Genomic DNA, 21,985 nt, shown 5'->3' on the forward strand with positions numbered 1-21,985 from the left:
GCGACGCGGAACGGGGGCGGGCGACCGGAGGACAGCGGCACACACGGGCCGGACGCGGCCACCGGCGACGACACCGGTGACACGACGCGACGCGGCGGCGGGCATGGGAGGCAGCCGGCGAAGGGGAGAAAAAAGGGAGATGGAGGGGAGTGCTCACCGAGCTCGCGCAATCAGCGAGAAAGCGACGGGACGGCGGTGGCGGCTCCTTGGGGAGGCAACGGCGACGTCGTTCCGTGAGCGGGAACCGGCGGACGGCGGCTGCGAGGACATGGGGAATGCAGTGGTAGGGTTAGGAAGATGGGATAAGGCGTGAGACAACAGGAAAAACCGACCGAAGGCGAAGGAATTAGGGGAGCTCACCGGTGCGCGAGGGGAGTGGAACTCCAGCGGGTTTTTGGCGAAGAAGAGTGGACGCCGAGTGCGGTGTGGTGCAGCGGTGCTGAGGGTGGCGGCAACACGGCCGGGCGAGGCCTGTCTCGCCGGCGGGGAGCGGCTAGAGACGGTGGAAAGGGCAATGGCTCGGGTGTGTGGTGGTGGTGCGGTTTCGGCGACGGCTAGGGGAAGAGAGGTGGTGGCCGGGGTGCGGCATGGAGCGGCGAGGCCAAAGGTGGCCTCGGCGTAGCGCGGGGGCGGCGGAAACGGCGGAGGCGCGCGGCTGGAGAGCTCCGGCGGGCGGCGGCGCACGGTTCGGCGTGGGGAGGGCGGTAAAAGGTGCGGCGGGCTCGGGAGTTTGGGGAAAAGGGGATAGGGAGGTGCGGGATGCATTTTTATAGGCCCCGGAGGGGGAGATCGTGGCCGAGGTGGGCGGCAACCGCCGGCGGAGGGAGCTCCGGCGACGTGGGCGAGTGAGGCTCGAACGACTCCGATTCTTTGGGAAAATGGGGGAGAACGTGGAGGATGGGGAGGACGTGGGGTGGACCACGTCCACACGCGCGTGGGAGCCGGGAGACGCGCGGAGGAGGTGGCGTCGTGGGGCGGCTCGGGCGTCCATGGCAGCGGTTGGAGCCGGAGGAAGGGGATGGGCCTGACGGGTGGGGCCGCGGGTCCCACCTGTCAGCGAGGGGAGGAGGGAGGAGACCGGCACGGGGACGCAAAGCAGACTTGAGGGAGACGGGCCGACGGCCCGAGAGAGGAAGGGAAGGCTGGCCGAGAGAGGGAGAGAGGGGCGCGGGCCGCAGGAGGGGAAAGGGACATGGGCCGAAAATGGCCCAAGGAGGAAGGGAAGGTTTTATTTTGTTTTCTTTTTTTATTTAATTTGATTATATGAGCTTTGTATTGTTATAATTATTTCTTGAGCTCCGAAAATTTGCGGAAAAATCCGGAGAGTATTTTAGGGCACAAAGAATATTACAAAGTATTCTCGGCCAATGATTTTTAAGGGAAAATTTTAATTCTCCCATTATTTTACTTGATTAAATTGCTTAAATTTTTATTTAATTTCTAGAGAATGCATTATTAAATAATTTTTAACCCCGAATGAAAATCGGGTCGTTACAGCGACACACCACGAAGACGTAATAGGACGGTGGAGGCAAATGGGGGCATCAAGAAACCAGTGGTTAGGTGACGGCGATGGCACATCCTATGGCGGAATACAAAGGAAACATCAGAGAAATTATGGTAGTGTGGGGCTTTAGAGACAAAAAAATATATACAGGTAATGGGAAGAATTAATTAAGCCAGAGAGCCAGAGCAGAAGGAGGCAGTGTTGGGGCTAGCCAAATAACATCTCTAGTGGGCCTTTAACGGTCGTAGCGAGATAGACAAGTGGTGGCACGTAGAACAGGAATAGTGATGAAAAGACGGTGGCGGTGGAAGCTGCGGCATGGAGGAGACGCTCATATGAGTGGGTTGAGGGTGGGCCAGTGGAGGACTGGTGGAAGATAGCAGGAGATGGAGGGACATGGACAGCATTTGGATCTTAATCCGGTGGTAAAAAACTTGTCATATTGATAGGGGAGTTTTTTAAATATGATATACTATCTGTATCTCAAAATATAACATTTTTTTTACTGTGTATTTGGGGATCTCAGAAATTGTTATATTTTCAGACTGAGGTACGTACCATGCAGTTTCCAAATTTAAAGGCGATAAGCTCACTGTCATGCCCACTAGTCCAGACGGTGTTTAATCCATCACCTGATTAAAAGAAGAAAAAAAACAGGGTAAAAACAGAAATAGAAAAAAATAAAAAAAAATTCTAGTGGCTCAGGACCAGTGCAAGCCACACTGCTCCACAAAGGCAGGGTGGAAGGAGTCCTCCTTGCCGCTGCCACCATTCGTGCCAGAGAAAATCGCTGTTCCCCTGCTGCATGCATGCATCGCCCCGCCCTGACCACTTCACCTGCCTCTCCATATATACGCAGTTTGCAGCAGATCAGACACTCTCACCGCCGCTCTCTCTTCCTCTCCAACATGAAGATGCCATTGCTACTCCTCATCGCCATCGTCGTCGTCTCCCTCTCCCGTGGCAACGGGGAGCAGACTGACCTCACGCGGGAGACGTTCCCCGCGGGCTTCGTCTTCGGCACCGCGTCGTCGGCGTACCAGGTTGAGGGGAACGCCCTCCAGTATGGCCGAGGGCCCTGCATCTGGGACACCTTCCTGATGCAACCTGGTGAGATCGATGATACATGTTCAGGCAAAACTAGCAATGTGGTATCTAAATATACAGATCATAAACAGTTTGTCGCATTTTTCAGATAATGGAATTAACAATGTGTTGGGACGATCCACCTAAAAAGAGAATATGACAACAACAATCTAAAAAGAATTACATAGCCTGATATTGAAATGTTGTTGCATTACGGCGCGTTGCATTTTGTACGTCTCTAGTGGATGTATGACTGGTTGTTGATTTGGCTCTGATTGTTCCTTTGGATAGGTGTAACTCCTGATAATTCGACCGCGAATGTGACCGTCGACGAGTACCACCGCTACATGGTCAGTGAAAGTCTCATGTGTTTCAGTGCCTGTTCTAATGGGTTTCTGTTCCTCTGTATGACTCTTGATTTGTAGCTTATGTGGCTCCTCTGATGATCTTCTTTGCAGGATGATGTGGACAACATGGTGAGAGTGGGCTTCGACGCGTATCGCTTCTCGATCTCCTGGTCTCGCATTTTCCCCAGTAAGTTACCGGCTGAAACATGGTCAGGCACAGTGATGAGTGTTGAGATTATAGGCATATAATGATTTAATATATTCCATAAATAAATCATGACATTACAGATGAAAACTAGTATGAACGCATCATTAGATCTACACATATAAACTACACAGTATAACATGAACAGATCAAATATGCGCAACATATTGAACACGTACCGAGTTGACGGACAGACCGGCTGCTTGGTCGAAACTTTTTGCAAGCGTCTACGAAGGCACGAAACACGTGAGCGAAGAGGAAGACGAGCCGTCGCGAACGAACAGGGAGCAGTCGCGCGAAGCGCTTCCCAAAAACCTTATTGCCGCCTTCTCCCGGTGCAGGACGTCGAAGACAGAGGTTCCGGAGACCTGCTCTCCCGATCGCCGGTGCACGCCGGCAAGCGAGATAGAGTAGTCTACGAGCGACGGCGCAGTACAGAGTAGGAGGCAAACCCTAGATTGATTTCGCGTGTGTTGCGTGAAGACGGCGGGTCGATTTATATAGAGAAGGGTCGCTTGATCAGGGCGCCCGCACGATCTCTACTGCGCGTAACCGAACCGGATAAGTCGCGCGTAACTTATCCGGACTCCATGCCGTTTGCACGCACAGGATTTTTCGGAACGTTTCCAAAACAAAAACGAATTCGAATTTGCAGCAAAACAAAACTGCAAAAGGAGGCTGCATCTGCGCAAGGGTGAGGAGCCAATTTTTCGGACCATTCGACGCGTACGTCGTGCACGCGCGCCGCCTGCCCGGCGAGGCGAGGCGAGCAAGCGCGCGTGTGTTTCCCCTCTTCTCTCCACCACACATGCTTCAAATGACTAGGAAGGCATCCTCCCTTTTAAGGAGGTCCCCTTCTCCTAGAATAAGTAAGGTGGTACTAAACTCCACATGCATGCCATCCCATGAGGTGGGCTTTTGTGATTTTCCAAAGAATTAATCTTCGAGTGGGCTAAGGCCCATTCATTAATTCCAACAATGAGATCATGGGATATTCCTTTCATTGATGGTTTTTCTTCTGCGTGTTGTAGGTGGACTTGGGAAGATTAACAAAGACGGCGTGGATTATTACCACAGGCTCATTGATTACATGCTTGCTAACAGTACGTTGGTCTTGGCATTTCTTCTAGTTCTTGCCCATTTCGGATTTCATGATCTCGAATTAATAGGTTTTTTTTTGGTTTGATTTGCACATCAGACATTATTCCATATGTTGTGCTCTACCACTACGACCTTCCACAGGTGCTCCATGATCAATACAAGGGATGGCTACACCCCAGAATTGTGTAAGTGTTCGTGATCAAAGCCATCTGTTTGGCTGTAAAACTTAAAATTAAATACCCTTTAAATTGTTTGACAAACTACAGAAGCACCTCTGAAGATTTTGTGCTAAATTATGAAACCCATAGCTCTCTAACTGCGAAATCCTGACAGTGAAAGTTCTGCAGGTGTTTAACCAAAATAGGTTTCACTGTAGCATATCCGACATACACAAATATCAAACCCAGACAATCTGTATCCTCCCTTTCTTACGTTCCTTACTCCCTTTTTCTTGAATTAATGTGTGATTCATGTCTGCGACTTCATTTTGCAGGAGAGATTTTGTGAGATTTGCAGACTTCTGCTTCAAGACATATGGTCATAAGGTGAAGAACTGGTTTACCATTAACGAACCTAGGATGATGGCAAATCATGGCTACGGTGACGGCTTCTTCCCCCCTGGCAGATGCACCGGCTGCCAACCCGGTGGGAATTCCGCCACCGAGCCTTACATCGCAGCCCATAACCTTCTCCTTTCACATGCCGCTGCTGTCAGGACATATCGCGACAAGTACCAGGCTAGTGAATGATATCCATGCCCCTACTATCCAATTCAACATTTCTTAAAATCTCCAATGTATCAGCTCATGTTCATGATACCTTGCGATTTTCAGGCTATTCAGAAGGGGAAGATTGGCATCCTTCTCGATTTTGTATGGTATGAGCCACTCACCGACAAAGAAGAGGATCACGAAGCTGCACATAGAGCCAGGGAGTTCACCCTTGGCTGGTGATACATCTTACACTGTTCATCAATCATTGCTCTTACACGGTGTCCGCACGAAGGTTGAACTGAACTTCCACTTGAAACTTTTGCTAGGTACCTGCACCCGATTACATATGGTCATTACCCAGAAACTATGCAGAATGCTGTTAAGGAAAGGCTGCCCAATTTCACACGTGAGCAGTCTGAGATGATAAAAGGATCAGCGGATTATATTGCGATCAACCATTACACAACTTATTATGTCAGTCACCACGTCAACAAGACATCCATCAGCTATCTCAATGATTGGGATGTGAAAATTTCATGTATGACACTTTCAAATCACACAGTATTAGACCAGAAATATTTGTACCTTTTCAATTCTTTGCCGTCCTAGCTAACACATTTTGGTCCTCTATTCAGATGAGCGTAACGGTGTGCCAATTGGGAAACAGGTAAGCAACAATTTACAAGAAAGGTTGAAAAGAATGGTAGATCATGAACTAAATTCTGGTTTTTAAACATCTATGCAGGCGTACTCGAACTGGCTTTATGTTGTTCCTTGGGGGATCTACAAAGCTGTCATGCATGTCAAGGAGAAGTACAAGGACCCCATTATAATCATCGGAGAAAATGGTAAATAAAGATAATACTGGAGACCCTTTCAATTTTCGGACAGTGAACAGTACAACTATAAAAGTGCTCTGCAGAATGAATCTAGGAGCAAAATCTAACAAGAACCTTTTGCAGGCATTGACCAGCCAGGCAATGAGACCCTACCTGGTGCACTGTATGACTTCTTCAGGATACAATATTTTGATCAGTACCTCCATGAGCTTAAGAGGGCGATCAAGGATGGTGCAAGGGTCACTGGGTATTTTGCTTGGTCCCTGCTTGACAACTTCGAGTGGCGGCTCGGGTTCACTTCAAAATTCGGAATCGTCTATGTAGACCGGAGCACTTTCACACGGTACCCTAAAGACTCAACACGTTGGTTCAGGAAGATGATAAAAAGTGAGGTTTGAGTTGGATTATTATCACTGTTGGCAGCTGCTGGAGTGCTTTTTTGTTATGCTAGTTTTGGTTGTATGAATAATAAGATGTCTTGTACTGGTTGAGAACTTCTTCAGATTTTGTACTTCTAGTATTCTACTTTTTGTACTTCAGATTTTGCAAGCAAGGATGATTTTAGTTTAATAGATTCAGGACATCTATATATACTGGTGATAAGAGAGGCAGATTTCAATTTTTGGCTTGAATTGCCCATATTTGTGTTTTCCAATGTTTTTTAACTTCAAATTTTAAACTTTGGAAAGAACTACAGTTTTTTTTTAACACACAGGAGCTCTGTGTCCCACTTGAATAGAAGAAAAAAAATCCATTGCCCCTTAACTGGTCAAGCTTTTACAAACATTAAAATGATCTAATAATGGTTAAAGAAAACAACATCCTGGGAGGCTATCTAAAGATCTAGCCAATGCACTTTGCTCCACCCAGCCTCGATTGAGTACATGCGGTCTTTGATATCATCCACCAACATAGATATGTTCTTAAAAGAACTATTAAAGATTCTAGGATTTTTTTTAACCAAATGGAGTGTACAGTGATGAGGAAAACCAAGTTGCAACCTTTTTAAATGTTCAGAATGAATTTGATGCCATACGGAAACCCAGCGATCTCTTAGGTGAAAAAGAACTACAATACAGGTTGATACTAGAGTATCAGTTACAAGATGATTAGATAACTTTTATACCCATTGCAATAAGATTACATTCTTAAGTATAACAAACTTCTAGTTCTTTATCTATTTTACCAATTAAAAAAAAGTATATATTGATGAAAATGACTGTGGACACCATAGCCTCACTTTGTGTACTTTTTTTTTTACGGGAAACAGTAGGAGAGGCTACTACTGTATTATATTAATAAATATAATATTTACAGGGTTTATGTACAAAAGCAATAAAAAAAAGAGTTAGATGTCCCCATCAGTTGATCAGAATGCTGCCAAGTGGACAGAAGAAAGAATGAGAGGAGAGGATCCATCACAGGATAGGGCTGGCTGCCCCATCCACACAAGCCAAAACAGTCCCAGCACCTCTTTTTTTTTTCTCTCTTGCTTTGTTCCATTAGCACACAAGACTGAACCACAAGTTTCAGACAAGGGATATACTACCATCCTGAACAAACAAAGCCCCTCCTCTTGTTTGTACCTTGTTTTTTTTTTTATAACAGCTCAAGCACAGGGAGAGGAGGGTTGAGGAGAGTAAACAAGAAAAAAAAGAGAGAGAGATGGCAGCAACAGCCTCCCTGAAGAGCAGCCTCCTGCTACCATCTCCTATCTCTGACTTCAGTAGTGCAGCACTCTCCATCTCAACCCAGGTAATCTGAAGAACAGAAAAACATGAAACTTTCAGTTCCATGAGGTTCAAGCATGGCAGAAAAGCTAAGAGATGGTTGTGAATTCTTTATCGACAGGCTAGGAGGAGGTCATGGCAGCCAAGGGGGGCAAGGATGCAGGTAGCAGCAGCTGCAGACTCCAAGAACATTCTTGTGATGGGGGGAACCAGGTTCATTGGTGTCTTCTTGTCCAGGCTCCTTGTCAAGGAGGGGCACCAGGTCTGTCAGTTGTGTAGTGTGATATTTTTTCCCCTGTAAGTACAATATTTTCTGTGTTTTGGAGAAGTAAGTTAATTGAAAAACTGTATTTGTTAGGTCACATTGTTCACTAGAGGAAAGGCCCCCATTACCCAGCAGTTGCCAGGAGAGTCAGATGCAGAGTTTGCAGAGTTCTCTTCAAAGGTGTGCTGTTTCCTCCTATCTTATTCCTGTGTATACCATGTAAAAGAGGATTGTCCATTTGCAGTGTGATAAATAATACTGCAGTAGAGATGCTAATGTATACACAAGGTATTATAAAATTTCTAATGTAGGATTATTTAGGAATTAGGACAGTATAAAGGCCTAACTGAATGAATATCTTGTTCTCAACAATTATCATTTAAGTTCAGTGAGATGGCGTTAATTTGGGATGGTTTTTTCTGTAGGTGTTGCACTTGAAAGGTGACAGGCAAGACTTTGATTTCGTTAAGACAAGCCTTGCGGCAAAGGGCTTCGATGTTGTTTACGACATAAACGGTAACACTTCAAAGCCAAAAAAACCACCATAGTAGCCCTGCATAGATCATAAAACATGTCAATGCTAATGGTCACTGTAAACCAGCCTAGCAACTTCAAAAAACAGCAATCTTCCACCCCACCAACTGAAACTATCACCTTCAATCTTCCATCAAATATAGTACTATCACGCGATTTTTCATGCATATCGGCTCATGGTTTTACAGGGAGAGAAGCTGTTGAGGTAGCCCCAATCCTAGACGCATTGCCGAACCTTGAACAGTAAGCCTAACTACACCATCTGACCATAGCCCAAATTACAGCATTTCTGAACAAACCAAATTTCCAATGTCTGAATTTTCCCATATGTGTCATCTTCAGGTACATCTACTGCTCATCAGCAGGAGTGTACCTGAAATCAGACCTGCTCCCGCACTTCGAGGTACGCCACCGCATTTTCCGCTCATGCTAACTAATGATCACCACTGATGGAATGCCATTGATCATGCCGAGCTTTTGTGTGTCTGGCAGACCGACGCCGTCGACCCGAAGAGCCGGCACAAGGGGAAGCTGGAGACGGAGAGCCTGCTGGAGACCCGGGACGTGAACTGGACGTCGATCAGGCCGGTGTACATCTACGGCCCGCTCAACTACAACCCCGTGGAGGAGTGGTTCTTCCACCGGCTCAAGGCTGGCCGCCCCATCCCTGTCCCCGGCGCCGGCAACCAAATCACCCAGCTAGGCCATGTCAAGGTCAATTCGATCAGTGATCATTATTCAGAGAATTCAGAGTGTGTATTTGGGTGTCGACCTGAAACTCTGAATCTTTGTGGTGGTTTTTGCAGGACTTGGCGACGGCGTTCGTGCTGACGCTCGGCAACCCGAAGGCGAGCAAGCAGGTGTTCAACATCTCCGGCGCCAAGTACGTCACCTTCGACGGTCTAGCACGGGCGTGCGCCAAGGTACGTGGCATCAACGAAGCTGTAACGGCCAAGAAATGACATGGGACTTTCCGGCAGGATTGCCATGAATCTTGGTGTGTTTGAACTTTGATCATGCAGGCTGGAGGATTCCCCGAGCCGGAGATCGTCCACTACAACCCCAAGGACTTCGATTTCGGGAAGAAGAAGGCCTTCCCCTTCAGAGACCAGGTTATATATTATATCCAGCAATGGCTTCTCTGCTAAATCTGAAGAAAAATTTGCTGCTGCTGCTGCTGCTAGTGTTCTGAATTCGATGTGATTGCAACAACTGCAGCATTTCTTCGCGTCAATCGAGAAGGCGACCTTGGAGCTCGGGTGGAAGCCGGAGTACGACCTGGTGGAGGGCCTCACCGACTCGTACAACCTCGACTTCGGCCGCGGCACGTTCAGGAAGGCGGCCGACTTCACCACCGACGACATGATCCTCGGCAAGAAGCTCGTCAGCGTCTGAGCTCGCCGCCGTCCTTTCCGGACAGCGGACGGATTGCTTGCTTCGCGACGCGAGCGGCTGACCGGCCGGGCCGCCATGGCCGGTGGGCAGGAGCAAGCGGAGACGGTTTCAGTTTTGTTATCAACGCTGGTTTGGTACAATATGGATAGTTGGATACACGCGTACAGGCGTAAGCTGCAATGTATTGGGATTGGGAAACTGTAAGATGTGATACAAGGGAGACTAAACTTCATCTAATATATATGATATAACTAGCAAAATGCCCGTGCTTCACTACGAGTGAAAAGAACGTTGAATGCTAAAAGGCACAACTAAACATGAGCATAAAACCCAATGATATTCACGGCTGATATAAACAGCAGTATTGCAAACTGATAGACTCGTATATATGTAGTAGATTTTATATGACTCCATAATACCATAGTATGTACAGTAATTCATTTAGCTACTAGTTCCTTCTTGGTCTGCCCAACCCCGGCGGAACGAGATGAAGATGGGGATTTTCCATATGCAGCGAAGAGGCCACGTGTGCCTCAAGAGTAGAGCAGAAAACAGGTAGTGCCAAATCAGACAATGTGTCTTCCTTGTCAGGTGTCAATGCCTCCGGCTTTGATTCCCAAGGCTCCTCCGGAGGACCTGTCCGACTGGCTGCTTCGAGAAACCGAGGGGTAGGATTCAAACCACGAGGGATTGATGAGGGGCGGAAGCAGGGGGACCGATAGGGCTGCCAGCGGGCAGGGCCAGGGGACGGGCCAATGGCCTAAGGGAGAGATCTGTTCCCAGACCAAGGGACATTGCTGGTGGTCTCAAGTTAGAACAAGAAATCTAGTAAAGTTATCTCGCCGAGGGATGATTAGGCTGTTGGGGCATTGGAAGTTGTCAGCTTGGCTTTGGTACCACCGGGCAACAAACCTCCCCTCTCAAGCTGTGGGCGGAGGATACAGGCGAAATCGACTCGAACAAGAAGCGAGAGTGCTTCAACCTTGATCAGCGGATCAAGCGGTGGTTGTGGAGTAGTCTCGCCAGACTCAATGAGTATCTTGTGCTATAACTGTTGTGGGCTGGGGTCAGGTGTGATAGTGAGTGAGCTTCGCTGGCTGGTGAAGACTCACCCTCCTCATCTTTCTCTCTAAGGCCATGTTCGGCGCCCCTTTTTTCCAACCCCTCTCCTCGTTTTCCATACGCACGTTTTTCAAACTGTTAAACGGTGCGTATTTTACAAAAAAGTTTCTATACGAAAGTTGCTTAAAAAATTCAAATTAATCCATTTTTGAAAAAAAATTAGCTAATACTTAATTAATCACGCGCTAATGGACCGCTCCGTTTTCCGTGCGTACTAGGAACTAGGAATGGCGAACACACCCTAAGACGATAACAAAGCAAGAAACATGATGTGGTCCTTGGGATTCTCAAGCTCTTTTGCCTTCAGCTGCAATATAATAGCCTCACCAGGGAGCTTGCCCTGTTTTGATCATCAGTTTCAACGGAAGGGGCCATTGTCTATAGGGAACCAAAGCAGGAATTGAGACATGTGTTTTGAACCTTATTCGCCGTCTCCATCGTTAATGGATTGGCCCATGTTTTTGTTGTGGGGATTTCCACAAAGTGCTATGTTATTTGCCAAGAGTGATGCCAGGAGAGTCCATACACTCAAGTCCTCCATCAAGACCTATTGTGATGACTCAGAATAGAAGGTCATTCTCCAATAATCATCGATCTTCTTTGGCAAGCATTGCCAATCTGACACCAAAGAGAGAGTGAAAGCAAGTCTACAAGTCTCTAATGAGATCCTTCAAGACTCCTATCTTGGCATGCCAACCGAGATGAGGAATGGCAGTAGGTAGGGCACAGAGTTAGTGAAAGGACTTGCAGGAAGAGATTACAAACTCGATCCTGCAAGTTTCAATTAGCCACCAAGGTTTGGATGACTATGCATCTTGGCCCCATGAAAAATTTGGGTCATACACTGTTCGTTCAGCCTAAAACTTGGTGAAATTTGAGCGGTTCCTATTTCCTCAAAGCACAAATGGAAGGGGGCTATCTTTAGTATGGGAAGTTGATACCGCGGTCTGGAAGGATCTTTGGAAGACTACGACGCCAGGGAAGACGAAAATAAATGTTCGGAGGGCGGCACATCATTGCCTTCCGACGGGCTTCCAGCTATGATGACACCACACATCCCTGCAATCAACGGTTGTGTGTTTTGCAACCAAGATGATCAAATAGAAAATGTCCTTTTGACCTGCCCCTTTGCCAAATAAATTTGGGGAGTACTCAAGCAAAAGTTTGGCTTCGAGATGTGCAAAAGAAATCTTATAGATATGAGGCATTGGATATTTGATTTCATGAACAAAAGCTTGCGCATCAAAAAAATGGCTCTTGTTGTAATTTTCTAGCACATCTGGGAAGCAAGGAATGAGGCAAAGAACAACAATGACTTATGGCGTCCTCATTGGGTGGCTATGATATTCACGACTTACATGATATAATCCAGCAGCACTGCTTTAAACCTATGAATGCACCAAGCTATATCTCTTATGTTGTTCAATGATGGATTCCACCGTCTGCAGGAACAATTCTTTTCAATGTTGATGCTACAATTTTTCATGGTTCTCGTCGCATGAGTGCAGGTCTAATTATTTGTTACCATAATGACAGTTGTATTTTTACCAGCAATGAGCATATACCCATGATTGTCAACCCAGAGCTTGCTGAAGCCCTCGCGATCCAGTGCACCCTGCAACGCGCAAAAGAAAAAGGCTTCCTGAAGCTGATTTTGGCATTAGACTGCCCTTTCTGTCATACAGTAGGTCCAAAAGATGATCCGAGATCGATCTAACATCGTTTGTGTGATAGGCTACATAAAGAAGCTCACGTCTGAGTTCCTACTTTGTTCCTTTATTATCCATGCTAGTCAGTTGTCTAATGTTGTGGCACATATATACTTAATAGCTCGCTATGTCGAGTCTAACTCTTGTTCTGGGAAGTACGTTGTTCTGATGCTCCTTAATCAATAATGTGCCGCAATTATATAAAAAAAAGAAGCATGATAGTTTTAGACTTTTAGCCGATCACTTTTCTACGTAAGCTAGGCTCAAACATGGACAAGATGAAATTTGGAATATGAGGAACTAGTTTCTTGTTTTGTGCTTATTCACCCAAAACCAAAATAAATAAACCTATGAATTGTCTATATAAAGGTACATAAACATGAGAATCTTTGTGTCAATTGAAAATTAGAACACCTCATAATCGTAACACATAAAACAGAATCCATACTAAGCCTTTACTTAGTAGTATAAATTAAAAAAAATACATGAAAAACTCACCTACAAACATAATCTTTCGTAGGAAAAAACTAGTCTAGAAATGTAAGACGAAGAAACGACTTTCACTACACATTCAAACGTGCTAGTTTATTTTGCACCATCCCGTACAGGCGTACAAGAGCCCACGTGCTAGTTTATTTTGTACCCATCACTATAAAATCGATGTAAAAATATGGCTAAAATTAACTTTGAAAGTGAAGTTTGGCTTAGATTTTTAGTGGCACACAAAACAAGACGAGTCACTCGCGCATGATTAATTGGATATTGATTATTCCAAACTTGAAAAAAAAGTTTATTTTTCTTTTTTTGAAAAAAAATGACAACGCTTATTAGTTTGGGAAACATGCATATATGGTAAACGAGCGGTAGCAACATGCAAACCCATTTTCAAACTCCGGCTTAGTGGGCCACAAGTCTGCCCACTTGCATCCCTAACTTTTTTGCATTATGATAGAAAAGTTTTTTTTCCTAAAAAATCAAAACCACAAATCAGTAAGAAATTTTCACCTAAAACATAAATACTCCATGGTATATTGTCCAATATAAATGATCAACAGCAGAACCATACATAAAAGAAATTTTACATATAACGATATAAAGAGAATCTGCCTATTTCGTGATGGAAAGATACAAAACCTTCATGTAAGTTTATCAAGTTCAGCACAATAATTTTGATGCCAGCCCATACTCCTGTTTTATCTACAATGACTATAATTTAGGTATATCATTGCTTCGTAAGAAAACTTTGCCTCCTTCTCACGGTACTTCTTTATTACCACACACTTTTCTTCCCTAGTTTTATTTACAGAGCTGGACGTTGCCATTACTATCTCATTGCCTTGCCAGCCTACCTATCTCCTTAATTATAACGGGAGGGAAACCCTCTCTTGATCTTCATTCAATCACCTTCCAATTCACACTACTTAACTTAGGCCCCGTTTGATCTCTCTTTTAGGAGTTAGATTTTTGTTGCACGCAAAACGAAAAACCTCATTAGCACATGATTAATTAAGTATTAACTATTATAAATTTGAAAATGGATTTATTTGCTTTTTTTAAAAACAACTTGTATATATAAACTTTTTTTAAAAAAAATAACACTATTTAACCGTTTGAAAATCGTGCTAACGAAAAATAAGGAAGTTGAAGTTTAGAGTTGAAGAATAGAACTAGGCCTTAGTGTCACCGATCATTTCCCATTCACAACTTTGCTGATTTTGTTTTTATTTTAGTATCGTTACAGGTGCTAATAATGCTGCAGATTATTGTTTAGAAAAATACTGACTTAATCTCACTATGGTATTTTCTGACGAAATAGTTTGGGAGAGCAGTATAACTGATTTTTCTTTATCCCTTTGCATGCCTAATCTGATTCATAATCTATATTCTTTTTCTCTACGTGACTGAAATGCCCTCCGTACTTCAATCACCAAACCCGAAGACCAACCTATCTACGAGACCAACCACCAAATCCACCAACCGAAACCGCTCACCCGTTAGCCCGTTAAGATCGCGCCCAGTACAAGTTGCCCCACCCGCCTCCACGAAACGGTGTTCGCCGACGAGCCGACCGTTGCGTCCGCGTGTTGCGACTCCGCCGAGCCCTAGTTTCCGCCGCCGCCGCCGCCGCGCCCTCGCCGCCACCCCCACCGATCTCGATCCCCCCACCCCGCGGGCAAATCGCCGCCGAATCCGGCCCCGGATCCGCGGAATCCGGGCCGGGTCAGCCATGATCTTGGAGCAGTTCGACGAGTCGGCGGCGGAGAAAGCGGATGCGGCGATGGTGGTGGCGCCGCCGTCCAACTTCGGGATGGTGGACACGGGGGTGTACCGGTCGGGGTTCCCGGACCCTGCCAGCTTCGGTTTCCTCAGGGGCCTCGGCCTCCGATCTGTCGTGTGAGCGGTTCTCGGGGGGTTGGGTTCGTTTAGATTGGATTGGATTGCTGTTGGTATTATTCCTTCGGTGTATGTGCTCATGTGGTGGATTTCATCTGGATTTAGGTATCTGTGCCCTGAACCTTACATGGAGACGAATGCCGAGTTCTTGAAGGCGGAGGGGATCCGCCTCTTCCAATTTGGGATTGAGGGGAACAAGGTGATCACGCTGTTCCTTTATTTATTTTCTTCCTAATTCATGTTTGTGTGATATATGTGGCAATTTGGGATTCAGGGGAACAAGGTGATCACGCTGTTCCTTTATTTATTTTCTTCCTAATTCATGTTTGTGTGATATTTGTGGCAATTTGGGATTGAGGGGAACAAGGTGATCACGCTGTTCCTTTATTTATTTTCTTCCTAATTCATGTTTGTGTGTGATATTTGTGGGAATTTTCTCTTTAGGTTTGTTAACTTCTATGTTTAATAGATGCATGTTGTTTAGGTGCGATTGTGCTCTGATGGGTGTGGAATCCTGATGCAATATGCTGAGAAGGGCGTGTTTTTGTTCTTTAAATATACAACAACATTCCCCAATCAGAGTTGGAACACATCGAGTGTTGATTTTAAACCTCACAACCTAATGCATGATTAAGTAATTATGTGTCATAAAATCTGTACACTAAGTACTTATTCCAGAGAGTGTGGGGTCCTAAGCTTTCCTTGTCAAATCGTAGGGATCATAGAATTTACAGGCATTTCTGGAAATTGGTGCTAATTTGATGATTGAAGGTTGCCTTGATAAATGATAACTATATAACAATAAAATGTTTAGTGTCAAGTGATGTTTGTAGTAACAATCCACAAACTTCAAAAGGAAGTTGATTTAGAATTTCTCTGTTGCAATTTATACTGGTTGATGCTTAATTAGGTGATGCCTTTTCAGTTATTGAATTGAAGTTGATCAGTGTCATTTTCACCATTGTAACTGCTAATATTAGGCAGTTTCATAATGCATCCGGAATGTTTCTTGTAAGGAAATTTCTTCAGTCATACATGGTCTGTAGAATGAATTTTTAACATAACTTTCTATACTCAGCAAGGACAGATAGTTGGACATCCGTTATTTTTTGACATCGCAGCCTTTTTCATGGTCATTCATTTGTATTCATTTTTCCTTCAATTATACCCCTGCAAAACATGCATTATTAAATTTTCAATATGCCTTTTTTTATATTTAAACATGAATTGAATACAAAGTTGCTTCCATTATTACATAGGGTTATGTGAAATTTTATGTCCAATACTCCCTTTGTTTCAAATTACTTGTCGTTCTATGTTTTTCTTAAGTCAAGCATTTTAATTTGACCATCAATTTCTATAAACTCATATAGTTTAACATCATAAGGTTTATATTTTTGGATTTGCGATGAGAAATACTTTCATAATAAATAATTCACATGATGAACTGCATGGATTTTTAAAAACTAATGGTAAAAAATAGACATGTTTGACTTAGGACAAACCTAGAACGACAAATAATTTGAAACAGAGGGAGTAGTTGTGTCCAACATTTTTGTCAGAAGAAAGTACAATCTATTTTTTTCCATTTCTCATGGAAATAGCCTAAGCCAGTAAACGTGATTTAGATTTTTTTTTTCCTTCCCTCTTCTATTCAGGATGCAATGCTATTTTTTTAAAAAGAAGTATTTGTTTTTTGCTGACCATTTGATAGTTTTTTTTTGTTCCTTAGTTATTTGATAGTTTAGTTGCTGATGTACAAGAAGCCTCATGTTACATACTTTCTTGTACTTTGGCCTAAAAGGCTTGACTAAAATGGATTTTTCCACATTTTCTTTCTTGGAAGTATAGGTGAGGCATGGTCTAGAAATTGTTTGAAAAAAAAGTTTAAATCAAAAGTTGAGGCTCATTTTCCTAGTCTTTTACTTGCTCTGAAATAAAAATTTGGCGACCAATGTTCAATGTCTAATTAACGTTTACAACTTTAGCATGATTTTACGGTTGCAAGTACAAACTACCGATTTTTTGTGCTGAATGAATGATTAGAACCGCCTCTGTTCCTTTTGTGGTAGTATCCAGTTAGGTACTCCTAATGTTGGAAGAGCACCTGCATTTTCTTGTCGATCAGTAGTCACTCCCTTCACTTTGATGTTTGCTCATTATACCTTTCCACTGTTGTGAGTTGTGTCTTACTACAGGTGAAGAAGTAAGTTTTTTTTAGTTCTGTCAGACACTCCAATAGACATTGTCGTGATTCACCAAGTGCTTGTGCTTGTTACTCTGTTCTATCATTGCTTTTGGATAAAATAACCCTTGATGTTTGCTTGTTTCTTCATTCTTGATTACATATATGAAGAAGTTCAGTATCTCTTAAATGTTTGCATCTGCAGGACCCTAACGTGTCCATTCCTGTGGATGCCATCATGGGGGCTCTTAGGGTCATACTTGGTACTGAATTAGGCTTCTTCTGTCCTGTTTATCTTTGCTGTATCCTAAAACTCTCTGATGACCATCAAGCTAATAATTTTGACTTACTAGTACTGATTCTTGGTTTCAGATGTAAGGAATCACCCAGTTCTAATCCATTGCAAAAGAGGAAAGGTACCAAAAAGCACTCATCTGTTCAAAATCCATAATTGTTTTTGTCCACACCACATGTTCTTGATATTTTATCTGTTTCGACCGCAGCACCGTACTGGATGTCTTGTGGGCTGCTTCAGAAAGCTGCAGAATTGGTGTCTCTCATCAGTCTTTGAAGAGTACCATCGGTATGCTGCTGGAAAGTCACGGTTGTCAGATCTGAAGTTTATCGAATCATTTGATGTCAACTGCATGACGGATTGCCTGCTCAGGCTCATCTACCACTACCATGGTTGCCTTCAGAAAAGCAAGCGCCTGGCATACAGCGAGAGATAAACTACTGTGGAAACTATCTCCTGTGTCATGAGTATATCCCTGGAGAAGAATTGGTCGGACTATTTTTCCTTTTTGGAGGGGAATTGGTCGGAGTTGTAACACAAAGACTCGAGTTACCGGGCATCTGTTGATTCTTTTTTTATATCTTCATGCCTTGGTTCTTTTTATAATATATATATTCTTTGAGCATGGTCTTTGACGTTAATTTCACCACCCTAAATATAAGTCTAAGCAAGTTTATGATTATTAAGTGTGGTGTATTGCTATGGTAGTGCGCATCCTCAGAAAATATAACAACCAAACACCTGTTTGCCAGTCCTTACATTCTTCGAGAAGTAGAACCCTGGCAATTAATTAATCACGCGGTCTTAATATATACTCCCTCCGTTTCAAAATGTTTGACACTGTTGATTTTTTAGCACATATTTGACCGTTCGCTTATTAAAAAAATTTATAAAATATGTAAAATTATATGTGTATATGAAAGTATATTTAACAATGAATCAAATGATATGAAAAGAATAAATAATTACTTAAATTTTTTAAATAAGACGAATGGTCAAACACGTACTAAAAAGTCGACAGTGTCAAACATTTTGAAACGGAGGAAGTACTTTCTCGTGATACTCTCCCCGCGGATCACATTAGATGTTGTGATAGTCTCCCCGCGGATCACTAGAGAAGTTGAGAACCTATAAATTGCCAGTTCGTTTGCTCTGCTCTTTCTTATGCAAGATGTGTTTAATTGTACTGATGAGATTCCGTTGAAACACATGCCCATGAAATTTACTAATTCTTAATAACATTTCCTCAAAAATATCCCAAAGTAACCTTTTGACCAAACTCCGAGTCTGCGACCATTCTGTTATGCCATCTCCAGATATATTGATTCAGCAACCTTGCCCCAACCACAAGCCCTGCAGGCTGCAGATTCTGTTTTCCACTTGGCGCGACGGGCGGCACCGCCAGCTAGGCGTCCAACGTAAGGAGGGGGATCTCCAGGAATTCAGATAAGGGATAGGGTTGCGGGCATCCTCCATCCAATGAACGCCACACAGCTCTCAACCATATCTCATCTTCAGGGACCCACCCAAACACATACTCCAGATTTTCTCTCCTGCAGCTTGTAAAGATCACAAACTTTAATTTCTAGGGCAGTTGCCAAGAAGGCTGTTTCACATCCATTTTTTTTGGCCGGGAGAGAGAGCATCTAGCTAGGGAGAGAAAGGAAGAGACGAGAGGAGAGAGATGGCCACTGCTTATGCTCCCATGGCGAGCCAGCTGATGAAGAGCAGCTTGGTGTGCTCCAAGCCGAGGGGGCTGTCTGGTGCTTCGCTGACAAGGAGGCCCCGCTTCACAGTCAAGGCCATCCAGTCTGAGAAGGTCAGTAGAGCTAGCTAGACTGCTAAAGAGCATTGAGAGATTTCCCATTTCGCTTCATCAAAGCTAGTGTAAAACTTGCACGTTTCTCAAGAACAAGCTCTGTTAATTAAAATCAGATGGTAGATTTCAGACATAATCGTTTTTCATTTTGTTGTATTTTTATTGCTCTGTTCACTAGTTTATTTCCTCAATTAGCAATATAATATTGAATTGTTGTAATCCCTCTGTAGATTAGACACATCGTAGTACTATGAAATGTGAAAAATTTCAAAGATGAAGGGAGTAATAAGTTTGCCTGCATAGTACATCCTTAAACTTTTTGCCATCGTTATTTCGATCACAAATCCCCTTTTTGGGAGAGAGGGTTGGATTATTAGCATGACGATTTTAGAAGATATAGTTACACTAATTTAGCCAAAATTGGATGCATTAATTTATAGTTAACTTTGTATAAGTTCTAGCTATATGATAAGTGTAAACCATAAGTCCATAATATATGCAAGAAACTAGAGCGTACGTTTTCTAGAGCTTAATTAAATAGCTTTATTTGTGTGAGCGTGACTATATCGGCGTCTGTAGGCCGGATACATCTTGACGCAGAAGCCGAATTGAAATATAGTATTATCTAAAAGAAATATATATGGTGGTGTGTATTTACACGTGTCTACTTCTGATGGAACGATAAATGAAACATTTACTCCCTTCGTCTCATATTACCTGTCGTTTTAGATAATTTAGCATAGATTAAGGTTTGAGAAAAAAAAACTATAATACTCCTAATTAAATATTGTATAGTTGGATGTAGGAGGATGGTTAAGGGTAGGAAAGATAGAAATTTAAATTAGAAGTGATTGATGGGATAAGTAATAATTCTTTATGATAACCATTTTGAGACAGAGGGAGTATGAATCTTAAAGAGTAAATTGGGACAGAGGGAGTATCTGATATGTGTGATTCTTGTGGCGTTGTACACAGCCAACGTACCAGGTGGTGCAGCCCATCAATGGCGACCCCTTCATCGGCAGCCTGGAGACGCCGGTGACCTCCAGCCCGCTGGTCGCCTGGTACCTCTCCAACCTCCCGGCGTACCGCACCGCCGTCAGCCCGCTGCTCCGCGGCATCGAGGTCGGCCTCGCCCACGGCTACCTCCTCGTCGGGCCCTTCGCGCTCACCGGCCCGCTCCGCAACACGCCGGTGCACGGCCAGGCCGGCGCCCTCGGCGCCGCCGGCCTCGTCGCCATCCTCAGCGTCTGCCTCACCATGTACGGCGTCGCCTCCTTCGGCGAGGGCGAGCCGTCCACGGCGCCGACGCTGACGCTCACCGGCCGCAAGAAGGAGGCCGACAAGCTGCAGACCGCCGACGGCTGGGCCAAGTTCACCGGCGGCTTCTTCTTCGGCGGCATCTCCGGCGTCCTCTGGGCCTACTTCCTCCTCTACGTGCTCGACCTCCCGTACTTCTTCAAGTAGATCTTTTGTTTGTAAGTGCATGACCGGGTGATGCATGTGTAGATCGATCGATGATGGAACATGTGTGTGTTCATGTGGTGGCTGATTTGAGTGCCTTCTACTTGTATAAATGAAATGCATCTGCACAAGGGCACAAACAGGCTGCCTGCATGGATATATGGATGGTGTGCTGTTGTAACTTGGGAGTGTTACTTTCTTACTTTGCAGATAATTTACATGGAAAGAAAAAGTTTTAACAATGATAATTAATCAGTTTGTTGTAATTATATTAGTTAATTTGCAAGGGCGAGAATCAACAACAGTTTTTTTTAAAACTAAACCGGCAGGAGAACTTCGAGAACAAAATGACACAGAGTATTCCTGTATCACAACTAAATCGTTCATACTCTCAATATCAAATAATACAGTGGCGGATCTAGAATTTTTTTTTTACCTAGACAAATCTAATAAGATATAAGCATACATATAAAATCTATACACTATATATATATATATATAGACTATATATATATAATTTAATTTGTAATTGAGTAGACTAAAATCAACGTGAAGGTTATATCGATTAATGTAGTATGAGAGACTAGTATATTCTTTTGCATTAGCCTTAACTACTTTGCTAATTGCATTGTTAATTAAGCAGGGTACGTGCTAGCACAGCGGGCGGAGCCCAGGCACTTGGCCGTGGTGGCCGGGCCTTGGCTCCGACCCTGAAATAATATAGTATATGCTATATATTCAATAGTAATATACAGCAGCTGTCATTCCTACAAAAACTAAGATTTCTAGTCTGGAAATTGCTACACATCTGACTGGGGTGTACGACTTACCTGCTCCTTGCTCTGGCCCACATGGAGAGAAGCTGGCTCGTTGGAGTAAATTGATTGGCAGATACGACAGCGTCGGACAAGAGTCGAACAACAGGGTCGGATGTATAGCAGTAGTCTTCCAGTCTTCAGCTTGTAGTACTAATTGTAGGAAAAGCGCCAGGATGTGATAGATGAAGTTTCAAAACACACAAGTGATGACAAGCCTCACCAACATAAAACAGTCAACCATAGTAGCCTATAAAAATGAGGAAAAATGAGAAAAAAAAACATTCCATTTATATAAGAAATGGTTGATTGCACGATAGTAATAAATTTATACATTACATTTTATATTGTGATCTTGAGAATTAAAGAGCGTATATAAGCATCATTCTGCAGGGGAATCCCAAGGACAAAGATATACTCCCCCACGTACTTCAGTGCTGACCAGTGTAATTTTATTTAG

The 21,985-nt window shown here is 43.8% G+C and overlaps 4 protein-coding genes across 4 annotated transcripts; all 4 read left to right on the forward strand.

The window, feature by feature from the left end:
• The first annotated feature begins 2,399 nt into the window (after window positions 1-2,399).
• On the forward strand, window positions 2,400-6,296 carry LOC127756831 (beta-glucosidase 38). The gene is made up of 11 exons (XM_052282210.1): window positions 2,400-2,617; window positions 2,885-2,943; window positions 3,052-3,127; window positions 4,177-4,248; window positions 4,344-4,431; window positions 4,740-4,983; window positions 5,080-5,195; window positions 5,286-5,497; window positions 5,595-5,626; window positions 5,705-5,807; window positions 5,922-6,296. The coding sequence occupies exons 1-11, from the start codon at window positions 2,416-2,418 to the stop codon at window positions 6,194-6,196; spliced, it is 1,479 nt and encodes a 492-aa protein (XP_052138170.1). The 5' UTR covers window positions 2,400-2,415; the 3' UTR covers window positions 6,197-6,296.
• Window positions 6,297-7,328: 1,032 nt separating this feature from the next.
• On the forward strand, window positions 7,329-9,982 carry LOC127756223 (chloroplast stem-loop binding protein of 41 kDa b, chloroplastic). Its single transcript, XM_052281621.1, has 10 exons — window positions 7,329-7,553; window positions 7,650-7,790; window positions 7,887-7,973; window positions 8,219-8,309; window positions 8,516-8,570; window positions 8,670-8,730; window positions 8,820-9,041; window positions 9,134-9,250; window positions 9,350-9,439; window positions 9,546-9,982. The coding sequence occupies exons 1-10, from the start codon at window positions 7,464-7,466 to the stop codon at window positions 9,720-9,722; spliced, it is 1,131 nt and encodes a 376-aa protein (XP_052137581.1). The 5' UTR covers window positions 7,329-7,463; the 3' UTR covers window positions 9,723-9,982.
• Window positions 9,983-14,584: 4,602 nt separating this feature from the next.
• Window positions 14,585-18,052, forward strand: LOC127757272 (tyrosine-protein phosphatase DSP3). The gene is made up of 5 exons (XM_052282766.1): window positions 14,585-14,947; window positions 15,053-15,146; window positions 17,338-17,395; window positions 17,505-17,548; window positions 17,636-18,052. The coding sequence occupies exons 1-5, from the start codon at window positions 14,781-14,783 to the stop codon at window positions 17,861-17,863; spliced, it is 591 nt and encodes a 196-aa protein (XP_052138726.1). The 5' UTR covers window positions 14,585-14,780; the 3' UTR covers window positions 17,864-18,052.
• Window positions 18,053-19,000: 948 nt separating this feature from the next.
• LOC127757271 (photosystem I reaction center subunit XI, chloroplastic) lies at window positions 19,001-20,958 on the forward strand. Its single transcript, XM_052282765.1, has 2 exons — window positions 19,001-19,246; window positions 20,222-20,958. The coding sequence occupies exons 1-2, from the start codon at window positions 19,112-19,114 to the stop codon at window positions 20,711-20,713; spliced, it is 627 nt and encodes a 208-aa protein (XP_052138725.1). The 5' UTR covers window positions 19,001-19,111; the 3' UTR covers window positions 20,714-20,958.
• The last annotated feature ends 1,027 nt before the right edge of the window (window positions 20,959-21,985 follow it).

Source organism: Oryza glaberrima, chromosome 12 (assembly GCF_000147395.1).
Source record: "Oryza glaberrima chromosome 12, OglaRS2, whole genome shotgun sequence".
NCBI classification, from domain to species: Eukaryota; Viridiplantae; Streptophyta; class Magnoliopsida; order Poales; family Poaceae; genus Oryza; species Oryza glaberrima.